This window comes from Amblyraja radiata, chromosome 3 (genome assembly GCF_010909765.2).
Source record: "Amblyraja radiata isolate CabotCenter1 chromosome 3, sAmbRad1.1.pri, whole genome shotgun sequence".
NCBI classification, from domain to species: Eukaryota; Metazoa; Chordata; class Chondrichthyes; order Rajiformes; family Rajidae; genus Amblyraja; species Amblyraja radiata.
The window spans coordinates 44,911,326-44,931,452 of record NC_045958.1 but is presented as its reverse complement, the minus strand read 5'-3'; the positions used below and the strand labels follow the sequence as shown (position 1 = coordinate 44,931,452).

Sequence of the window (20,127 nt, the reverse complement as noted above, 5' to 3'; positions counted from 1 at the left end):
AGGAGCAGTAATGCACATTATTTTTAATCCATGATTTAGATTCAGAAGATTGTCAATGCCATTGTATAAAGTTACTGGTGGGATTGGGGTGTTTAGAAAAGCAGATGGAGCACTGTGTAAATCCACCTGAGGTTTCTGCACAATATATTTAGTGGGTATTAATGTTACGCATAGGCAGTGTGAATTCCTTGAACACAGATGTGCAACTATTGCTGATTATGTGCATTCTCTGTGGTCAATTCTGCATCCACCTTTGCTCAACACTGAAGATACTCCCCAGGAATTTAAGTCTATAACCACTAGCTCCTAGGTAATATATGCCTGACATGCAAATCTTTCACAAAATCATGTAAACCAGTGGTGACATGTTGGGGTGTTTGAAGAAATTCTTAGCAGAATTGATAACAGCAAACTAGCTCATTTGACATATTTGGATAAGATGCTACACAAGAGAATGTTGAGCAACATTGAGTGTCAGTGACCGTAGGCACATAGTATTGGGAAAACAAAGACCAGGATTGGGAATTGATAAATGAACCCAAAATAGAGAGGAGGAATATAAGGTTATTTTCAGATTGTAAAGAGTTGGGTTGTGCAGGAAACAATGCTAAGACTCCAGCTGCTCACAATTTCTATCATTCATTTGGATGAGAGCAATAAATGTAATGTACAGTAAACGTCACAATAGCGGTCCACTATATAACGGATTTCAGTTATAGTGGACCGAGGCTCTCATTGAACCCTCACCCTCACGTCCACCATTTACCCAATGAGCTGGTGCCACGTGACATGCTTCCGGTTGCAGAAGCGGAGACAGAAATGCAGCAGGAAGGCAATGACAGAAATGCAGCATGAAGAAGAAATTCAGCCTTTGTCTAGACCTTCCCCCTCCCCACCCCCACCTGCTCCGTCTGCATATTGTTGAAGAGCGTTACACCTGCCCAATATCCCTTCCTTATCTTTCAGCCTGTCTCTACTTTCCCCCTCCCCACCTGCTCCAGATTGCCTATTGTAATTTGTGTTTTTCTTATCTGTTTACACCCATCACTAGCCTCTGCCTCTTAACCCCTTCCCCTCCACATCTGAAGGCATCTACTCATTATTTCACATCTCACTTAATTCTATCTATCACCACAGCTAAATCAAGAAACTGCAGATGCTGATTTGCACAAAAGGGCACAAAGTATTGGAGTAACTCAGCAGGTCAGACAGCATCTCTGGAGAACATGGATAGGTGATGTTATTGAAGAAAGGTCCAGACCCAAAACGTCACCTATTCGTGTTCTCCAGAGACGCTGCCTGACCCGTTGAGTTACTTTGTGTCCTTTTATCACCTACCAGTCCCTGTGTCACCCCAGCCTCTCATTTTTTTAATACTGGCTATCTTTCCCCCAAACTCAGTCCTGATGCAGGTTCACAACTCGAGATGGCGACTTTCCCTTTCCCTCCACCGATGCTGTCTGACGTGCTGCAAATTCCAGCATCCGCATCGTCTTCTGTGTCCATAGAGAAACCAAGTTACTTTAGTTCATCAGTGTATTACTAATGTCCAATTTAATCTCTTCACGTTACAATAAGAATATTTAATTGTGTAATTTCTCCTCAACACCCTGTATCCATGTAGAAAGCTTTATCAAACTGTCTGTGAACTGGATAATCTAAGGTAGGTTCCATTTGATATCCAGAAATGTACATGGCCCTGGTCCACAGGGATCGCTGTCAGGTGAGGTGCCATATAGAAACTGCTATCTGTTCAAGGAGTACAATTAAAGATGAACGTATTATCCTCGACTGGCAAAAGATTCATTGAACTCTAGTATAATATGGCATTATTTTATCAGAGCTGTTTTCCCTCTATCTATACATAACTCTGATCTTGTTATCAATCAATCAATCAACCTTTATTGTCATCTTGCAAAGCAACAGTTGTACAGTGCAAAATGAGAAGACGTTTCCCAGGGAATACCAGAGCATCGCACATAAAACTTAAACATTTCACACATAAATAAAAACAATACGAATAGTTAAAAAAGGGCAGGTAAAAACAGCAACATTAAAATACAAGTAAGAACAGTCATAAATTGTCCAGGGCAGCTGATTTGAGTGGCCAGTGCCAGAGTTGTTATTAAATTGTCAGTGCAAAAAAGCAGCAGAATCAGGTGGAGTGACTGTTTAGCAGCCTCACAGCCTGTGGCAGGAAGCTGTTTAGCAGTCTGGTTGTCCGGGCTTTGATGCTGCAGTATCTCTTGCCTGATGGCAGGAGATCCTGATGTGTGTGGAGGGGGTGCAGTTTGTCCTTTGCTATGCTCAGTGCTTTTTTCAGGCAGCGGCTCTGGAACAGTTCTTGTACCGAGGGTAGGGAGACGCCAATGATCCTCTCTGCTCCCCTCACTACCTTCTGCAGAGCCTTCCTGTCTGAGCAGTTACAGTTGGAGTACCACATGTTAATGTAGTACGTGAGTACAGACTCCACTGTGCCCCTGTAAAAAGTCCTGAGGATGTTGGTGGGGAGTGAGGCCTGTTTGAGTTTCCTCAGGTAGTGCAGTCGCTGATGGGCCCGTTTGACAATCCCAGTGTTGTTCCTGGACCAGGTGAGACTGTCTGTGATTTGCACTCCGAGGAACTTTATGTTCTCCACTCTCTCCACCGTGGTGCCACTGATGTTGAGGGGTGTGTGTTTGGGCTGCGACCTCCTGAAGTCGACAATCATCTCCTTGGTTTTGTCGACGTTTAATTCTAAGTTGTTGCCGCACCAGTCCACTAGTTGTTTGACTTCCTCCCTGTACATTGTTTCATCCTCTCCACTGATGAGTCCCACCACTGTGGTGTCATCTGCAAATTTAATAATCCTGTTGTCCCTGAATCTGGCAGCACAGTCATGTGTGAGCAGTGTGAACAACAGCGGGCTGAGCACACAGCCTTGAGGGGAGCCGGTGCTCAGCGTGATCGAGCCTGAGGTGTTCTTTGCAACACGGACTGACTGCGGTCTCTGTGTCAGAAAGTCCAGGATCCAGTGACACAGGGTGGAATTGAGGCCCAGCAGGGTTAGTTTCTCCCCAAGTCTCTGTGGGATGATGGTATTAAAAGCTGAGCTGAAGTCAATGTACAGGATTCTGGCGTAGGTGTTTTTGTTTTCCAGATGAGTGAGTATTGTGTGCAGCATAGTAGAGATGGCATCTTCTGTTGAACGGTTGGGGCGATAGGCGAACTGGAGGGGGTCTAACCATGAGGGGAGGCTGGCAGTAATGTGAGGTTTAACCAGGCGTTCAAAGCACTTCATTACTATGGGGGTCAGAGCGACAGGGCGGTCCCCACCACAACCCCACCTCCCCCACACACCACACACACCCTCACCCCCTCCCCCACACCACCCTCTCTCCCCCTTCTACACTCCCCCACCCACACACACACCCCCCCCCCCTTCCTCCCCTCCCACCCCACACCCCCCTTGCCACACCCCCCCCCTTCCCTCCCCCCCCCCCTCCCCTCCCACACATGAAGTGGAGGGGGAGTTTGTGCTGGGGGATGAGGGGAAATGAGCCGTGCCTGTGCAGTTAGGGGCTATTGGTGAGTGGCGGAATATTGCGTTGGGGAATGGGTTACGTTGGGGGACCAGGCCTCCCGTGATACTGGGACCCAACGGGTCCCACTTAGTCTAGTGTTTGTTCTAAATAGCAAATTTGCATCATGCCAAATAAGTGTTCTTGATTAGTTCTGCAACTTCTAATGAGAATGTGTCAGTGAAGCATAAAATATGAGGTTTTTATATCTGCAAAGGTGTTTGATGTTGTAGCAAGATGCATGTGTCTCAAGGGAGCTCCCCAACCAAAGCACTGATAAGGACACAAAAATGTCAGAGAGGAAAATACTCATTAATCCACCCAGCCTCTCTGAAGAGAAACATACACATAAGCAACTTTGGATATTACGAATAGGCAATACATTGATGACATATCTTGTAAGATAAGTTGGGAAGGCCTGCCCCATGCCTTGACCAAAATGTATCCCTCAGTGAAATTCATTTAACAACAAGATTATCTGATCGCCAACATTTTGTGGACTATCTGTGTTGAGGTTGGCTGCTGGGGTTTCTACATTGTAGATATACACTCAGGGCCTTCGGAATTACCAGAGGTCATTAAAGGTGCAGGAGTCTGAAGAAGGGTGCTGACCCGAAATGTCACCTATCTTTTTTCTCCAAAGATGGTGCCTGATCCACTGAGTTAACCCAGCATTTTTGTGTCTATTGTTAGTATAAACCAGCATCCGCAGTTTTTTTTTCCTGCAAGTCCAAAGTTGTTTTACACTTCAGTCCTAGAAAGTCACATAACCCAGGAAATCTAAAAATACACCACAAAAAAAAAACCCCAGTGCATTTATGAGAAAAATAAAATTGCTACGTTTCTTCTTTGATCCTCTGGGTGATATGAATATGTTCAGGAAACGACGTCAGCCATGATTAATGGTATATGGGGCTTTCCTCTTGAAGGAGATGATCTCAACTTCAGTCAGCAATAAGTACAGCCGCTGCTTGAAGAAATTCAGCAATTCTGTGAGCACAACAGAAGGCAGCAACATTTTCATTAGATGTACTCTTCTATGGGAATGGAGCAACATGATATTGAGCTCCTTCCAAGTGTAATAAATAACTTGACAGTTGTGATGCTCCCATATCTATTCAGTTAGACAAAAAGCTGAACAGACCCAGTCTATTTTTTTCACCATCCTGTAAACATCAGCCACATCACTGCTCGAGCAGAATTCTGATAGATTTTAGTTTTAGTTTAGAGATTCAGCATGGAAACAGGCCTTTCAGCCCATGAGTCCATGCCAACCAGCGATCAGCCGTACACTAGTTCTATCCTACACACTAGGACAATTTACAAAAGCCAATTAACCTACAAACCTGCACGTCTTTGCAATGTGGGAGGAAACCGGAGCACGCGGAAAAAAAACCCACACGGTCACAGGGAGAACGTACAAACTCCGTACAGACAGCCCCCACAGTCAGGATCGAACCCGGGTCTCTCGCGCTGTAAGGCAGCAACTCTACGACTGCACTACCGTGTGCCGCCTGTGCTGCAGGTCATTTAGTCTTTGTGGATGCTCCCTGATCTTGCTGGGAAACACCAACATTTTCTGCTTATATTTATTTCACTGTAAGGCAATATTTTTAAAATGTAAATTGCCAAATCTTTAAGTCCATCGTGATAACTGAAATGCTTCAAAGCAGGAATTTATTTGATGCCCCTTATCCACAACTGCTTCCACTGTTTCAATATCATCAAAAGTTGCTGTAGTAACTGAACCGTAACCAAGAACATGAACATGCTCATATTGTGATCGTTTAGACTAGTTGAAAAAGCCGCTGAGAAATATCCTTCTTGGATCCACTAAGACTGACTGTTTAATTGCATTTCCACATGGCACGTGTCAACATCATAAAGCCTAGAAACAGACCTTTCAGTCTGCTGATTCCACACCAACCACAAGCAATTCACATTCATCCTCACTATACACATGTTATTATCCCCAAGTACTCATCAATTCTCCCCAGATTTTATCCGTCATCTATGCGGTTGAGATAATTGACAACTACTTAATTTACCAGATCGGTCTGGTGTGGGAGGATAGAGGAGCACCTGGGCAAAATCTATGCAATCACACAGAGATCGTACAAACAGTGCACAGATAACGCTAGAGGTCAGGATTAAGTCACTTAAAAAGGAGCAAGTCACTGAAGCCGTCAGGCAGCAGCTCATCGAGTTCTGCTGCTGTGGGCTACAATTGTAGTTTGTTGTAAAAGATGCGCTTGATGGCTGCGATGACTGCAGACTTCAGTAACATTCAAAAGGAAGTGATATCTCACTAAGGAGGACACAAACAATCTTCCTGATATAGTAGTGGCCAGAGGATCTGGGGTGACAGAGGAACTGAAGGAAATCCACATTAGGCAGGAAATGGTTTTGGATGGACTGATGGGACTGAAGGCTGATAAATCCCCAGGGCCTGATGGTCTGCATCCCAGAGTACTTAAGGAAGTGGCTCTATAAATCGTGGATGCATTGGTGATAATTTTCCAATGTTCTATAGACTCAGGATCAGTTCCGGTGGATTGGAGGGTAGCTAATGTTATCCCACTTTTTAAGAAAGGCGGGAGAGTGAAAACGGGGAATTATAGACCAGTTAGCCTGACATCGGTGGTGGGGAAGATGCTGGAGTCAATTATAAAAGATGAGATAGCCGCACATTTGGATAGCAGTAACAGGATCGGTCCGAGTCAGCATGGATTTATGAAGGGGAAATCATGCTTGACTAATCTTCTGGAATTTTTTGAAGATGTAACTCGGAAAATGGACAAGAGAGAGCCAGTGGATGTAGTGTACCTGGACTTTCAGAAAGCATTTGATAAGGTTCCACATAGGAGATTAGTGGGCACAATTAGGGAAATGGTATTGGGGGTAGAGTGCTGACATGGATAGAGAAGTGGTTGGCAGACAGGAAACAAAGAGTAGGGATTAACGGTTCCCTTTCAGAATGGCAGGCAGTGATTAGTGGGGTACCGTAAGGCTCGGTGCTGGAACCACAGCTATTTACAATATACATCAATGATTTGGATGAAGGGATTCAAAGTAACATTAGCAAATTGGCAGATGACACAAAGCTGGGTGGCAGTGTGAACTGTGAGGAGGATGCTATGAGAATGTAGGATGACTTGGACAGGTTGGGGGAGTGGGTAGATGCATGGCAGATGAAGTTTAATGCAGATAAATGTGAGGTTATCCACTTTGGTAGCAAAAACAGGAAGGCAGATTACTATCTAAATGGCATCAAGTTGGGAAAAGGGGAAGTACAACGGGATCTGGGGGTCCTTGTACATCAGTCTATGAAGGTAAGCATGCAGGTACAGCAGGCAGTGAAGAAAGCGAATGGCATGTTGGCCTTTATAACAAGATAAATTGAATATAGGAGCAAAGAGTCCTTCTGCAGTTGTACAGAGCCCTAGTGAGACCACACCTGGAATATTGTGTGCCGTTTTGGTCCCGTAATTTGAGGAAGGACATTATTGCTATTGAGGGAGTGCAGCGTAGGTTTACAAGGTTAATTCCCGGGATGGTGGGACTGTCATATGCTGAGAGAATGGAGAAGCTGGGCTTGTACACTCTGGAGTTTAGAAGGATGAGAGGATATCTCATTGAAACAAATAATATTGTTAAGGGCTTGGTCACACTAGAGGCAGGAAACATGTTCCCGATGTTGGGGGAGTCCAGAACCAGGGGCCACAGTTTAAGAATAAGGAGTAAGCCATTTAGAACGGAGACGAGGAAACACTTTTTCTCACAGAGGGTGGTGAGTCTGTGGAATTCTCTGCCTCAGACGGCGGTGGAGGCAGGTTCTCTGGATGCTTTCAAGAGAGAGCTAGATAGGACTCTTAAAAACAGCAGAGTCAGGGGATATGGGGAGATGGCAGGAACGGGGCAGGAACGGGGTACTGATTGGGGATGATCAGCCATGATTCTGATTCAGATTCAGTGTACAGTACAGAGACAACGAAATGCAGTTAGCATCTCCCTGGAAGAGCGACATAGAATATGATTTCAATAAATAAATCTATTTACATGCATAATTATCGCTATTTCTCCATTTTTTGGGAGACACGGGCGTCGCGATGTGCCCACGCCACCGCCATTTTGTACAGTGGCATAATCATGATTACATTGGATGGCGGTGCTGGCTCAAAGGGCCAAATGGCCTAATCCTGCACCTATTGTCTATTGTCTCACTTTATTCACTCAGACACAGGATTTTGGCTGGGTCCAAGTGGGTGAAGAGTTGTGGGTGGGCAAAGGGCTGATGGTCATAGGCCCAATCAGGGTTTAAGGTTTGGAATAGTAATCAAGTTGGTAGCCAGTGGCATAATCAGGTTAACGCCCCATGGAGTGATCTGTCTACCTAAGATGACAGCCAGTGGAGGTGAATGATGGTTGTAGATCAGGACTTCCTGATGTTTTATGCAAGAAATTGCAGTTTAATTCATTTCTAACATGGAATCCTCTACAAAGCCACACACGCAACCCATGCAGTCAACCTGGAAGGTCCATGATAGGATCCTCAGCTAATGAGAGGGTCAATGTGGAGATAGGTCATTCAAGAGGAATTGGGGAAACTAATCACCGGGGGTTGTTGGGAAGTTAAACAGGTGAAGGGGAAAATAATTAATAGCAATCTGAGGGGTACCTTTTTCACACAAAGGGTGGTGGGGGTTGGAAAAAGGTGCCAAAGAGAGGTAGTTGAGGCAGGGACAATCCCAACATTTAAAAGAAAGTTAGGCAGGTACGTGGATAGAACAGGTTTGAAGGGGTATGGGCCAAACGCGGGCAGGTGGAACGAGTGTAGCTGGGACATGTTGGCCGGTGTGGGCAAGCTTCCACTCAATCACTCTATGCCTCTGTAACCCGCAACTGGAAGTTCCATGCCAAATTTCAGAGATGACACATAACCAGCTTGAAATGGTCATTATCACGACTCTGTGGCGGCTGCGTTTTCAATTGCATGTCCCACCAGCAGTACCCAATCTGCTTATTCCAATCACAAGGCTCTGGTCTTCCCCGCATAGCTAAAGTTGAAATAAATATGAAAACCATTGTAACAGTTACACTGCAAGAAACAAAAGGAAGGTAATTTTCAACATACTCAGATATACATTTTGAACATATGTAATGTTCCAAACTGAAATGTAAATTTAAATTAATACAGCTGATCAAGAGGACACAAAAATTGGCGAAGCTAGATCTGCCATATTCAATAGACGGAACAGAGTTGATAGGCCAAATGGCCTAATTCTGCTCATATGTCTTATGGTATTTTTCTCATGTGGTACCAAAATCATTAATTGTTTGGGGGGGAAACAGAAAATAGATTAATGGATGGTCTGGTTTTAGGATAGTGCATTGATGTTCTGGAACTTTGCTGTGTTCAGTTTGAATCCAGTCTTTTTCTTCATTACAGCAGAAACCATAACTTAAAGGAGCTAGGATGCTAGTAAAGCACCTGGGATGCCCTAAATCCAAAGCCGCTGTTGCATAAACATTGTACAAGAGAGGCAGACATTTTTTGATTTAAATGCTGTTCAGAAGGGATTGGCAGAATGAGAATTCACAAAACAGATATCTATGTTGCACATCATGAGATAATAAATGAAAGCCAGCATAGATTTGCCATGGGCTGTTTGGGTATGACAAATTCAATTGGATTCTTTGATGAAGTAATGGAGAAGGTTGAAGAGGATAGTGCGGTTGTTATGTATATGAATTTTCAAAGGCATTTGACAATACCACATAATAGACGTAGGGAAAATTACAACTGACAGACTTAAGAGATGCATTGATTGTCGAGAAACAACATTTTCCAAGGGGCAGAAAGCAAAGAGTAGTGTTTATGGTTTTCTTTCAGACTGAGGACAAGTTTTCAATGATGTTAGCCAGATTGTTAGGATCGTTGCCTTTTAAAAAATATATATTAATGACCTAGACAGGGATAAACAGGACAGAATTTCAAAGTTTGCAGAACATGTGAAACCCAGACATGTAACAAAAGAAAAAAAGAGAACAGTGACAAGTTTCCCTGAGGCAAAGGTAAGCTTGTGAAGTTCACTGGCATTACAGATTACATTTAATGTAAAAACTTCTGAGTGATAAGTTTAAACAGGATAGGTGAAGAGAAGCTTTAATGTATTAAATGGTTCTATTTTTATTGAGGTGAAAAACATAGAATCTAACAGATGTATGTTTATAAAACTTTGTATTAATATGGGAAATTGAGTAACTAATTAAAAGCTAATGTGATCATTAGCTTTATTAACAGGACAATATAATGCAAAAGCAAGGATATTATGTTAAGGCAGTATATAAAGCATTGCTTCACCCAAAGGATGTCGTTCAATTCTCTGTGCTGCAGTTAAGAATGGATGTCAAGGCCTTAAAAAAAAGTGCATTAAGATTCTGGAAGGATTCCAGGAATGGGGCTTTGGTAAGATGGAACAATTCGAGTCTGTCTTCTTATATTTCCATACTTTATTTCCTTACACCACAGAAAGAGGCCATTTGGTCCTTTGAGTCTAAGTAGTTCTCAGAGCAATCTTAATCCTTAGACTGGAGCAGGTCGAAATATTTATTAGTGGTTCAAATTCATAAATGGTTTTGATAACATAAATTAAAACGAATCTGTTTCCAATTCCAAAGAGCACAAAGTTAAGAACCAGAGGCAAGATGAAAGATTTGTTTTGCCACAAAGAATTGTGACGTATTCAGGGGCGCCGTATGATTGGCAGCCTCACCAACAGTTGAGGGGGGGGGGGGGGGGGTTTTGTGTGTTTTAAAAGTTTGTGTTAGTGTTCTCCAGTTTGTTTTAGGTGGGGGGTGGGCGGGGGGAGTTGGGGGAAACTTTTTTTCAATCTCTTACCTTGCCAGAGATGCGATTGTTTTCTGGTCGTATCTCGGGTTGCTCTGCGGCCTAACATCATGGAGCTGGAGGCCTCGCTCGGGACTGACTTTGCCCCACCGCGTGGCGTGGACCTACCCTCTGGACCGTTTCCTTGCCTGGGATCGTTCCAACCGCGGCCTGCGGATTTTACCATCAAGGGCTCGCTATCTCAGGAGAGACTGAGTTGAGAGCTCCGGAAACCGCACGACGTTCGAGCAGCCCAGACCCGGGGTCAGAGCTGAGAATCTCTCCCCCCCCCTCCGATGCAGGAGCTGATCGCCCCGACAAGGAGGCTCGCCGCCGGCTAAGGGAGTAAAATCGTCCCGTCAATGGGAGGCTCGAGGTCCCAGACCGCTGGAGGACAAAGAAGAGAAGAGATTGAACTTTTTTTTTTGCCTTCCATCACAGTGAGGAATGTGGAGGAATCACTGTGGTGGATGTTTATGTTAAAATGTATTTTGCGTGCTCTGTTGGTTTTTATTTGTATGACTGACTTGGCAAATGAAATTTCTTGTATGTTGCAAAACATACTTGACTAATAAAGTATTATTGTATTGACCTGGAATGCATAACCCAAAACAGTAAAAAATATGAGATTTAATAACAACTCACAAAAATAAACGGAACTAATCTAATCTGCTATCACTTTTGCTTTTTATCTTTCTGTGATTTCATGTCATGGAAATGTTAACTCCTCTTAAAACAAATTTTGATCTTTACCTATGTATTGAAATGTATGTATGGGTAAATGTAGTTGCCCCCTTATCATTCCAGCTCTGTATAGAGCTATTCAGCAAGTAAACCGGCCATTCAGCCCACTTTGTCCATGTTGACCAAATTGGCATTCTGGGCCATTTGCCTGCACATCCCTCTAAATCCTTCCTATCCATATATCTGTCCAAATATATTTTGAAAGTCATAATTTATATAGTTGTCTTTTTCAATATATTCCTCCAGCAACTCATTCCAGGTACAGACTACCCTCCTTGTAAATCTCTCCCTTCTCAACTTAAATATGTGCCCTTTACTTTCAAAGTCCTCTATCCTCTAACCTGGGAAAAAGATTGTAAGTGTTATCCATGCCTCTCGTGATCTTGTACACGTCAGGATCTTGTACACCATTTGGCTACCGGTGGTCCAAATAAAATGTCCCAGCCTCTAGCCTCACCCCACAGCCCACAAGTTCAGATAACATCCTGGTGAATCTCTTCTGTACGCTTTCCAAATTAATAACATCCTTCCTATAGCTGAGCTATAGAATTGCACAAGCTGCATGTCCCAATTTTTTAGCTCACTGAAGACAAGCGAGCCAAACACTGCTTTCACCAACCTGAGCACCTGACTCATCAATTTAGGAGACTCCCAGATCTTTCTGTCCAACAACACTCTCCTGAGCTCTTCCATTTACTATGTAAGTTCTGCCCTGATTTAATGCTCAAACTTTAGAGATACAACACGGAAATGGTTGATCTGTGGTTAGCCCACCAGGTCCATGCTGATCCAACAGATCGCCTATTCACACTAGCTCTATGTTTATCCCACATTCGCATCCACTCCCTACAGACTAGGGACAATTTAATACCAATTAACCTACAAACCCACACGTCTATGGAATGTGGAAGAAAACCAAATCGGGATAAGTTAAAGTCGGGATAAATATCTTTTGGGCATTGTTTGTTTAGTTTTTAATAGAGATATAGCACAGAAATAGGCCATTCGGCGTAACAAGTCCCCGCCAACTAGCAATCACCGTTATATCCTCGGAGCACCCGGAGAAAACCCACGCGGGCAAAGGGAGAACGTACAAACTCCATACAGACAGAACCCGTAGTAGGGATCGAACCCGAGTCTCTGGGCACTGTAACCAGCAACTCTACCGTTGCACGACCATACCACCCAAACGTATGCACATTTTGAAATGTTTCCATTGTTGAGGAGGCTGTAGAAAGTTGCGAGGTGATATATGAAACAATGTAAGAGATTCATTGCTTCTGTGCTGTTACTCCAGCTTGATATGATTGTTGAAAGCTTTAGTTTCTGATGTATTATATCTTGTCTATCCTGTTCCTAGAACTGTTGGTCACTTTATTGAGTGGCCCAATCTTATTTTCTTTTAAACTTTGTATTTTGCCTCAACAAAAAATTGGTTATTTGGATAATATTTATAAAGAGAACTATTCTATAATGTAATAATGCAGCTCCAACCAGCTTAAATACAGCACTCTGATTTGGGTGACTCAGGTAAGCTCATCAATTTCTTCACTCTAACTAAATAAATATGAGTTAATTTTGAGTGATTTTGAACAAATGCTTCACACATTTGTATCAAGCTGCTCTCCTCACAACTTTAACACAGGCAATAAACACAGGTTAAGCACAGGCAACTTCAATGGGCCTGCTTGAATAACTCAGATAAATTTGATAATCATTCAGTTCCAACATTTCCAGACCAGGGAGAAAAATTATAAATTATTAGTTTTCCAAGTATTTTCTGAATTGTTTTTCTCTGACATTATAAGGTTTATTCAGTAATAAATAAGGTGCATAAAAATCTCTCTGGTTGATCATGCTTTCCTTAGCTAATCTGTATTCCTTCAATGACAAGGGAAAAAACATGTTTTTGAGGAAAAGAGTCAATACATCAGATCTGCCAAAGGATTTAAATCTTAATGTCCAGTGCTGAGGAAGCATGCTTGACATGTAATTTCAAGGGGAAATGTTTTTTGAAGATAGTAACAATCTTGTAACATTAAAGAATATGCCACGTTTAAGTTTTAATTGCTGTAGGATCAAGGTTAAAGCTGCAGGATTTGCAAAACTCTACAAGCAGTCCACGGTTTGCTGTGATTTCTTACATCATTGCCTTGGCAAGTCAATGTCATTGATGACTCTTTAACCTTGACAGGTTTCAAAGGCAGCTGTAGATTTGATGAACTACTGTGAACAGCATGCAAGGAATGACCCGTTGCTCGTCGGAGTTCCAACCTCTGAAAACCCCTTCAAGGATAAAAAACCGTGCACCATCCTATAGCTGCTGCAAGCCAACCTTTCGCAAACTGACCACAGCATCAGAAGACCTGCCAAGAATTTCTATTGGTAATCAGACCTTGAGAAGCAGTGCAGCTTCTGAAATGCAGGCCTGCTGTGGAAATGTGTTTTAAAAAAAGGAAAAAAAAATTGGATTGTTTGTTTGTTAGCTAAGCATGTTTCTCAAAATGAAGGAAAGAAGATGTGATGGGGAAGAGCAATGAAAGAATTGCTATTTTGGACTTTTATGATAGATTTTCTGATTGTAATATTAAGATCTTAGGTTTAAAAAAACTAACTCAGCAAGGACAATACCTTTGCCTAAAAATTCTTTAAAAAGTGAAAAGTGTATGTGCAAGAAATATACATTTGGAGGGTGATAATACAGTTTGGGCAATAACATATTAGATGAAGGGAAGCAATTGAATGCTTCCATTGCATTTTTAAATGTCACATTGTTCACCTTTATTGTCATTAGCAACTGTGCTGGTATAAAAGTGTAGTTTTCTTTCCCCTGCCTTTTAAATTCCATATTTACACTACCAAAGTACTGGCCAATGGAAAACAATGTAAATAACACATGTTTTATTCATTCATTCATCATCTGTTTTCCTTAAACAGACCTGGTGGTTGTGAAGTAACCAAAAAAAAAAAGTATTGTACTGATGATTCACATTTATCTGTGGTAAGCAGTATTACGTATAATTGCAAATTTTACGTTCTACAAATTCAAATATTTAATTCCCTTAAAAATGACACCACAAGTCCCCTAAAAAAATCACTTAAATATTCATGGCATGAATGTGGATAATGGTAACTTGTGCTTTCTATAAGTCGGAACAATTTTTCTCACTTCATCCGAAAGGAACAGATTATCCAGCAAGACCAAGCATAACACTTAAGAGTGTATGCATACTATGTTAAGTTTCTATACTAAACTGTATTAGGGCTCAACATAAAATGTGTAACTAATTATGTTATTAATTTATAGCTCACAAAATCATGCTTATTGAATTTATATTTGGAGGTAAAATTCTGCTCCATTATTTACAATACATTACTCCTACCAACAGTGTTCACCTGCCATGTAAAGAATCTGTGCAATGGCATATCAGCAGCAACAGATTGAGAAAACTTCTGGAAATATCAATTAAAAACTAAAACAACGATTAGGTATCAAATGTTTGACCATGTGACAAATGAACTACAGCCTTTCACGAGTCCTTGTTCATTCGAGCAAACCTCCTAAGGAATGTAAATTGTAGTTGTGTGCCAAAAACCATGAAAATGCCAAGTGATTTATGTCATAGAAAAGTGCTAGAATTCTTTAGAAACCACAAGCTATTATATATATATATATAAAACACATTATTTTGAAAGACGTGTTAAAAACCCTTGTCAAATAATTTTTCAATTTAACATATGTAAGCAGATTGCATGCGCATTGTTCTATCAGCTGTCTTGCATTGTTGCCTTTTATTCTCAGCTGTTAAGTGTTAGTTAAGCTTTGCCATAATTATTATTAACTTTTTTTACGAACCATATTGACTCAGCCAAATCATCTCAAAAATTCACCGCAAGTTATTCTGTGACAAAATGCTTATATACATTTTTGTACCCAGTAATTCATTTCTCGCATTAAAATCAAATCATTTAAAATCAAAGTTATGTCACAGAAAATTCTTGAAGGCGATTCTTTTGTTAACTAGAAGCAGAACTGTGTAGTTTGTGATGAACAGTAGTTTTTTTGTGACATAATAATCTTGCAGTGACGTGCCAATGCAGCTTCTCTTCTTTCTGCTCCTTTGGCTTTTTTGGGGGTTTATTTTAGAGTGCCTTTTTTATTTTGGGAAAATAAAATGGAAAATCCTTTGTTTATCTAATGTTAGCTGTGCAGCTTATGGTATTTCCTTTACACGCCAAAGCAAGGATCCATACCTTGAAAAAAACACCAAACAGAAAACAGCAATTCAAATAGTTTGCTAATTTCACAAGGTTATTGAGTGAGATTTCTCCCAAACTCCTCTCAATTGACATTAGAATTTAAAACAAAATAGCTGTGCTTGTATCTTAATGATTGCAGATTCACATCATTGAACTTTAATTCAAAGTAATCTTGTATATATTGACATGAACATAAGTTGACTGGCAGGCTGAAAATAATTGAAATTGTACGTGGATGCTCTGACACACAGTGCCATAGAGTAATCGGTCTCAGTCTTGAGATTAATTATTTCTAATGCAACCCCAACTTTAAAGTGGTCTCTTCTAAAGATTATTTTTGGACGACAGATTCTTTCCCATGAAATCTATAGGTAGAATATACAATGTCAAAATCCTCTCACGGGCAGAAGTGAAATAAGCCTTAGAGCAGACCACGCAATTCCCTTTTGTACAGCGAATCATACAATGCATATGACAAAAAAGAAGAAATACTTTATTTCAGTATCATACCACTGCATTTACAAAAAGAGCTTTTAGAGTAAAATAACTAAGAAGATAGGTTATCGCCCTCACTCAAGGACACTCCTCTGCTTCATTAAAGTTCATCAAGAAAGGGTCACCTGATGCTACTTGCCTTTCTGAAACAATTCCATTGCAAAGTGTGGTGGGATAATATTTTTCCTTTTTATCGTCATCATTTTCTCTCAGTTTTTCTCAGCTCCATGTGAATACATTATGGTGTTTCCACCTTGCCCTGCTTTTGCTAGCTGAGTGATGGTACCACAAAGACACCAGAAGTGCCATTACAAATTACGAATGATAAGAAGGGGAAAGTTAGGTATTTATAATCTTGGAGGAAAATGTATTATTAACTGTATTGATTTTTACACTAAGATTTATAGTATTCAGTTCATTTGTGGCCCAAATATAAATTCCCACTCGGATGTTTCCTAGTCTCTTCGCAATTCTCGTGCAACTTTTTTGAATCCAAGACGAGAATAATTAAGAAAACAAATGGGGCAACTTGGTCTGCTGTGAACATTACCGTGTTAGATGAACTAGACTTTTGAACTCAATTCATCCTTCAGAAAATCTAACTGACACTTATTTGAAAGTTCTCGACAATATTCAGTGAAACTTGTAAATGTGAGCTTGCCACAAAAAAAAATCCATCACTTTGGTGACCCTCCAAAAAGAATGGGAATGGGAATATGTTTACATTGCTTGTGAATGTATTTGGGAAACACCCTACAGATTGTGTGAGTTCCTTATCCTAGACGTATGGCATGTTCTTACCACTTTCTAGGAAATGATCCATCAAGTTTGTTTTTGGACATAGCATCTGACCTTAATAGTAGTAGATCATGGCCAATATTGGTCATATCACCAATATTATCCAGTGCATTTGAAAATATTACTGAATCATACTTTTCCAGCATCAGTTATTGTGGGATACAAATCCCCACTTGTATGACATGAGCTTCTCTTCACTGTTAATGACACCATCAGTAATTTTCTTCAATGGGCATCTTGGTCATCAGTTCATGTAAGATGTGTGTGAAGAATAAATTTTGCATTAAATATATAAACAGTTAAAGGATCTTTCAACGGCTTAAAAAAATCCAAGAATGCAGTCAGACAGTTGCTTGGTCAAGGAGATAAAAGGATCTTGTATTCACAAGAATACATCAGGATGTGCCAAAACATATTGCAGTCATTGAAATACTTTCAAAGGTTTGAAGTGTAGTTGTTGGTGTTATACGGATATGCAGCAGCCAATTTGTGAGTGCCCATTATCTGTGAGGCAGTGGTAAAAGTATTGTGCTATTTGCGCTCTTAGTGGGGGGATAAATATCGAGCAACATTAGGAGAACCCTGCTACTCTTCTTGACACTGTGGCAAGGGATCTTTTATATATGCCTTAAGAGGCCAGATGTTGCATCCATGTAACATCTCATCTGAAAAACTGCACTCATAACTGCAGCACCCCTTCAGTATTGCGCTGAATTATTAACCAATATTAGACATATGCAAGTCTCCAGACTAACGCTTAAACTCATAAGCTTCTGAATCAGAAGTGAGAGTGCTACGTCTCAGTCAAGACTGACAAAGCAAACCAATGAGAGGTTTGTCATCTTCAGATGAGTGTTATCCAGGCCCCCATCCTTGTTGGATTTCAGGATTCTAGCCATTTGTGGAAGTCTCCTGAATAGAAAGAAACCCTGTTTCATCCTGAATTATTTATCCTCAGTGACTGTCGATCAATAACCTGGATCTCTCAGACTCTTGTTAGTCCAATAATATCTTCATATCACTGCACTAAAGTTTTGTCTTGACAATATAAAGCAGAAAAGATGCAGTATTTGGTGCTCTGAATTATCTGTTGATTTGACAATCTGCTCGCTACCTTCTCTCCTGTTGTGCCTTTTAGGGACATTCTAAATTTACACTGAAATCAGAAGTCAGTCGACATTGTCTGTTATTTCACCAAAATGTTGGCACTTAAGAAAATCTTAAACCCACCCACTTAACCTTTTATAGAAGCCTCTTCTTTTGAAATATATCTAACCTGCATAAAATCTGAACTCTATATCAGATTAATGATCAAATGTGACATTGAGAATTCCATAGAACAGTGCCATCACAATAGTGAAGTTCTTAAATAACAAGGACCTCTATTTCAGAACTACACCAATCTTAGAGGTTGATTGTTCTTTATCTGAACTCCAAAATTAATTGCTGCATTTGCACAGAATTTCCTTACTTGATCCATTCACAGCTGAGAGGCATAGAAAGCAAGAGGAGTTCCTAAAGTAAATGGTCCCATCTCTCAGCTGTAGTCGACTAGATCTTCTTGACAGAATTCCTGGTTGCTATGTTTTATACATTCACATTAGTTCTCACTCAACCTCAGGGACTGATGCAGTCATAGGAGATTTACCAGGCTAATTTCTGGGATGAGATCATTGTCCTAGCAAGAGAGCCTCTATAGTTTGGGTCTATTTTCCTTGGAATTTAGAAGAATGAGAGGTGACCTTATGCAAACATATAAGATCATAAGGAAACTTGACAGGGTGAACGTCGAGATGTTTTCACAGTAAGAAAAGGGGACGTAACTATAAAATAAGCGGCCGATCATTAAAAACTAAGGTACATAAAAATGTCTTCTCTCGGAAGACAGCGAATCTCTGGAATTATCTGTCTCCTGGGGTGGTGGAGACCAGAACATTAAATATATTTAAGGTGGTAAAATGATAAGTGTTCAAAAGATTGAGGAATTGAGAATAATCGGGAACTGTTATGGAAGAGGATTTGAGGCCAGCATAAATCAGCCAATATCATATTGAATGACGGGTAAGCATGAGAGGCCAGGTAGCTGACTCCTTCTCCTATTTCCATGTGTTCTTGGGATCCCTTTTTTCCAATGACTGCTGTAGTTTTATCAGAAAAAGTACATGAACTGATTTGTATAGTTCCAGGTATGTAAGTACTCTCCAGAGGACAAAAAAACCTTGTTTATGGGAAGTGCATCGGGAAATATAGCTTTAGTAATTGCAACTGCTTTTCTTTTTCCAAACGCTTTCATTGTTATGTACTACCAGGTCATCCGAGAAGGCAAACCCGACTAAAATGCGTATGACACAATTGATGAAAACCATAACTACTGACGTGAAAATACTAACAAAACTGGTTTCCTATGCCAGTCGAGACAGGGAATCATCTTTATTACTGTCCCACCATTTTGGGACTCTTTCCACGTGAAACACTTGACTCTAACCTCTAGATTAGATAGTTCAGTATAACCCACCTCACTCCTTTGGATTTTAGAGATGCAGCATCGAACCAGGCCCTTTGGCCCACCGAGTCCCTGTACACTAGCATTATCTTACACACTAGGGACAATTTACACTTTACAGTAACCAATTATCCTACAAACCCCTATGTCTTTGAAGTGTAGGAGGAAACCAGAGCACCCAGAGAAAACCCACGTGCTCACAGGCAGAACGTATAAACTCTGTACGGACAGCATCCAGAGTCAGGATTGAACCCTGGTCTCTGGTGTTGTAGAGCAGCAACTCTACCACTGCGCCACTGCGCTTCATCAGTGACTTTATTTAGATCCTTAGCACTTAGAATTATAAATAATGAACATAGACTGTACAGGTTTGGTGAAGTGGGCATTCAGTGTTAAAGTTTATTCTTCACTTTATGGTATCAGGTTATCGTGTGTGTGGGCATAAACACGACTCTGGAAAAGAAGCAGGATGACTAAACATGGATTGACGAAGGAGTAAATACATTTAGCTTTGAATGTACGACTAGATGCTCATGGTTCTGTGATTCATTTTCATGGCCGGATGTTGTAAGGAAAAGTATATACTAGCTTTTATCAAACATCCTTCATTAGAAAAACAAGGCTATAAAGGTGGGATCCCGTTCAGAAAAACTTCCAATAAACCATATAACCATATAACAATTACAGCACGGAAACAGGCCATCTCGGCCCTTCTAGTCCGTGCCGAACACTTACTCTCACCTAGTCCCATCTACCTGCACTCAGACCATTTCTCGTCTTTAATTTTACAACGTGGATGATAAGTGGAGCTATGCAAGATCAGATTGGATCATTATCCTATTCCTAACCAGCACTGAAAGTCAGCAGGGTACCAGCTG

At 41.0% G+C, this 20,127-nt stretch overlaps 1 protein-coding gene across 3 annotated transcripts in view; it reads left to right on the top strand.

The window, feature by feature from the left end:
• LOC116970985 (guanine nucleotide-binding protein G(I)/G(S)/G(O) subunit gamma-7) overlaps positions 1-15,173 on the top strand; it is a 263,738-nt gene extending 248,565 nt beyond the window's left edge. For all 3 annotated transcript variants that reach the window (XM_033017739.1, XM_033017738.1, XM_033017741.1), the window contains one exon: positions 13,388-15,173. In XM_033017739.1, the coding sequence (XP_032873630.1) occupies positions 13,388-13,513 (126 nt within the window). In that variant the 3' untranslated portion in view covers positions 13,514-15,173. The remainder of the gene's footprint in view (positions 1-13,387) is intronic.
• The last annotated feature ends 4,954 nt before the right edge of the window (positions 15,174-20,127 follow it).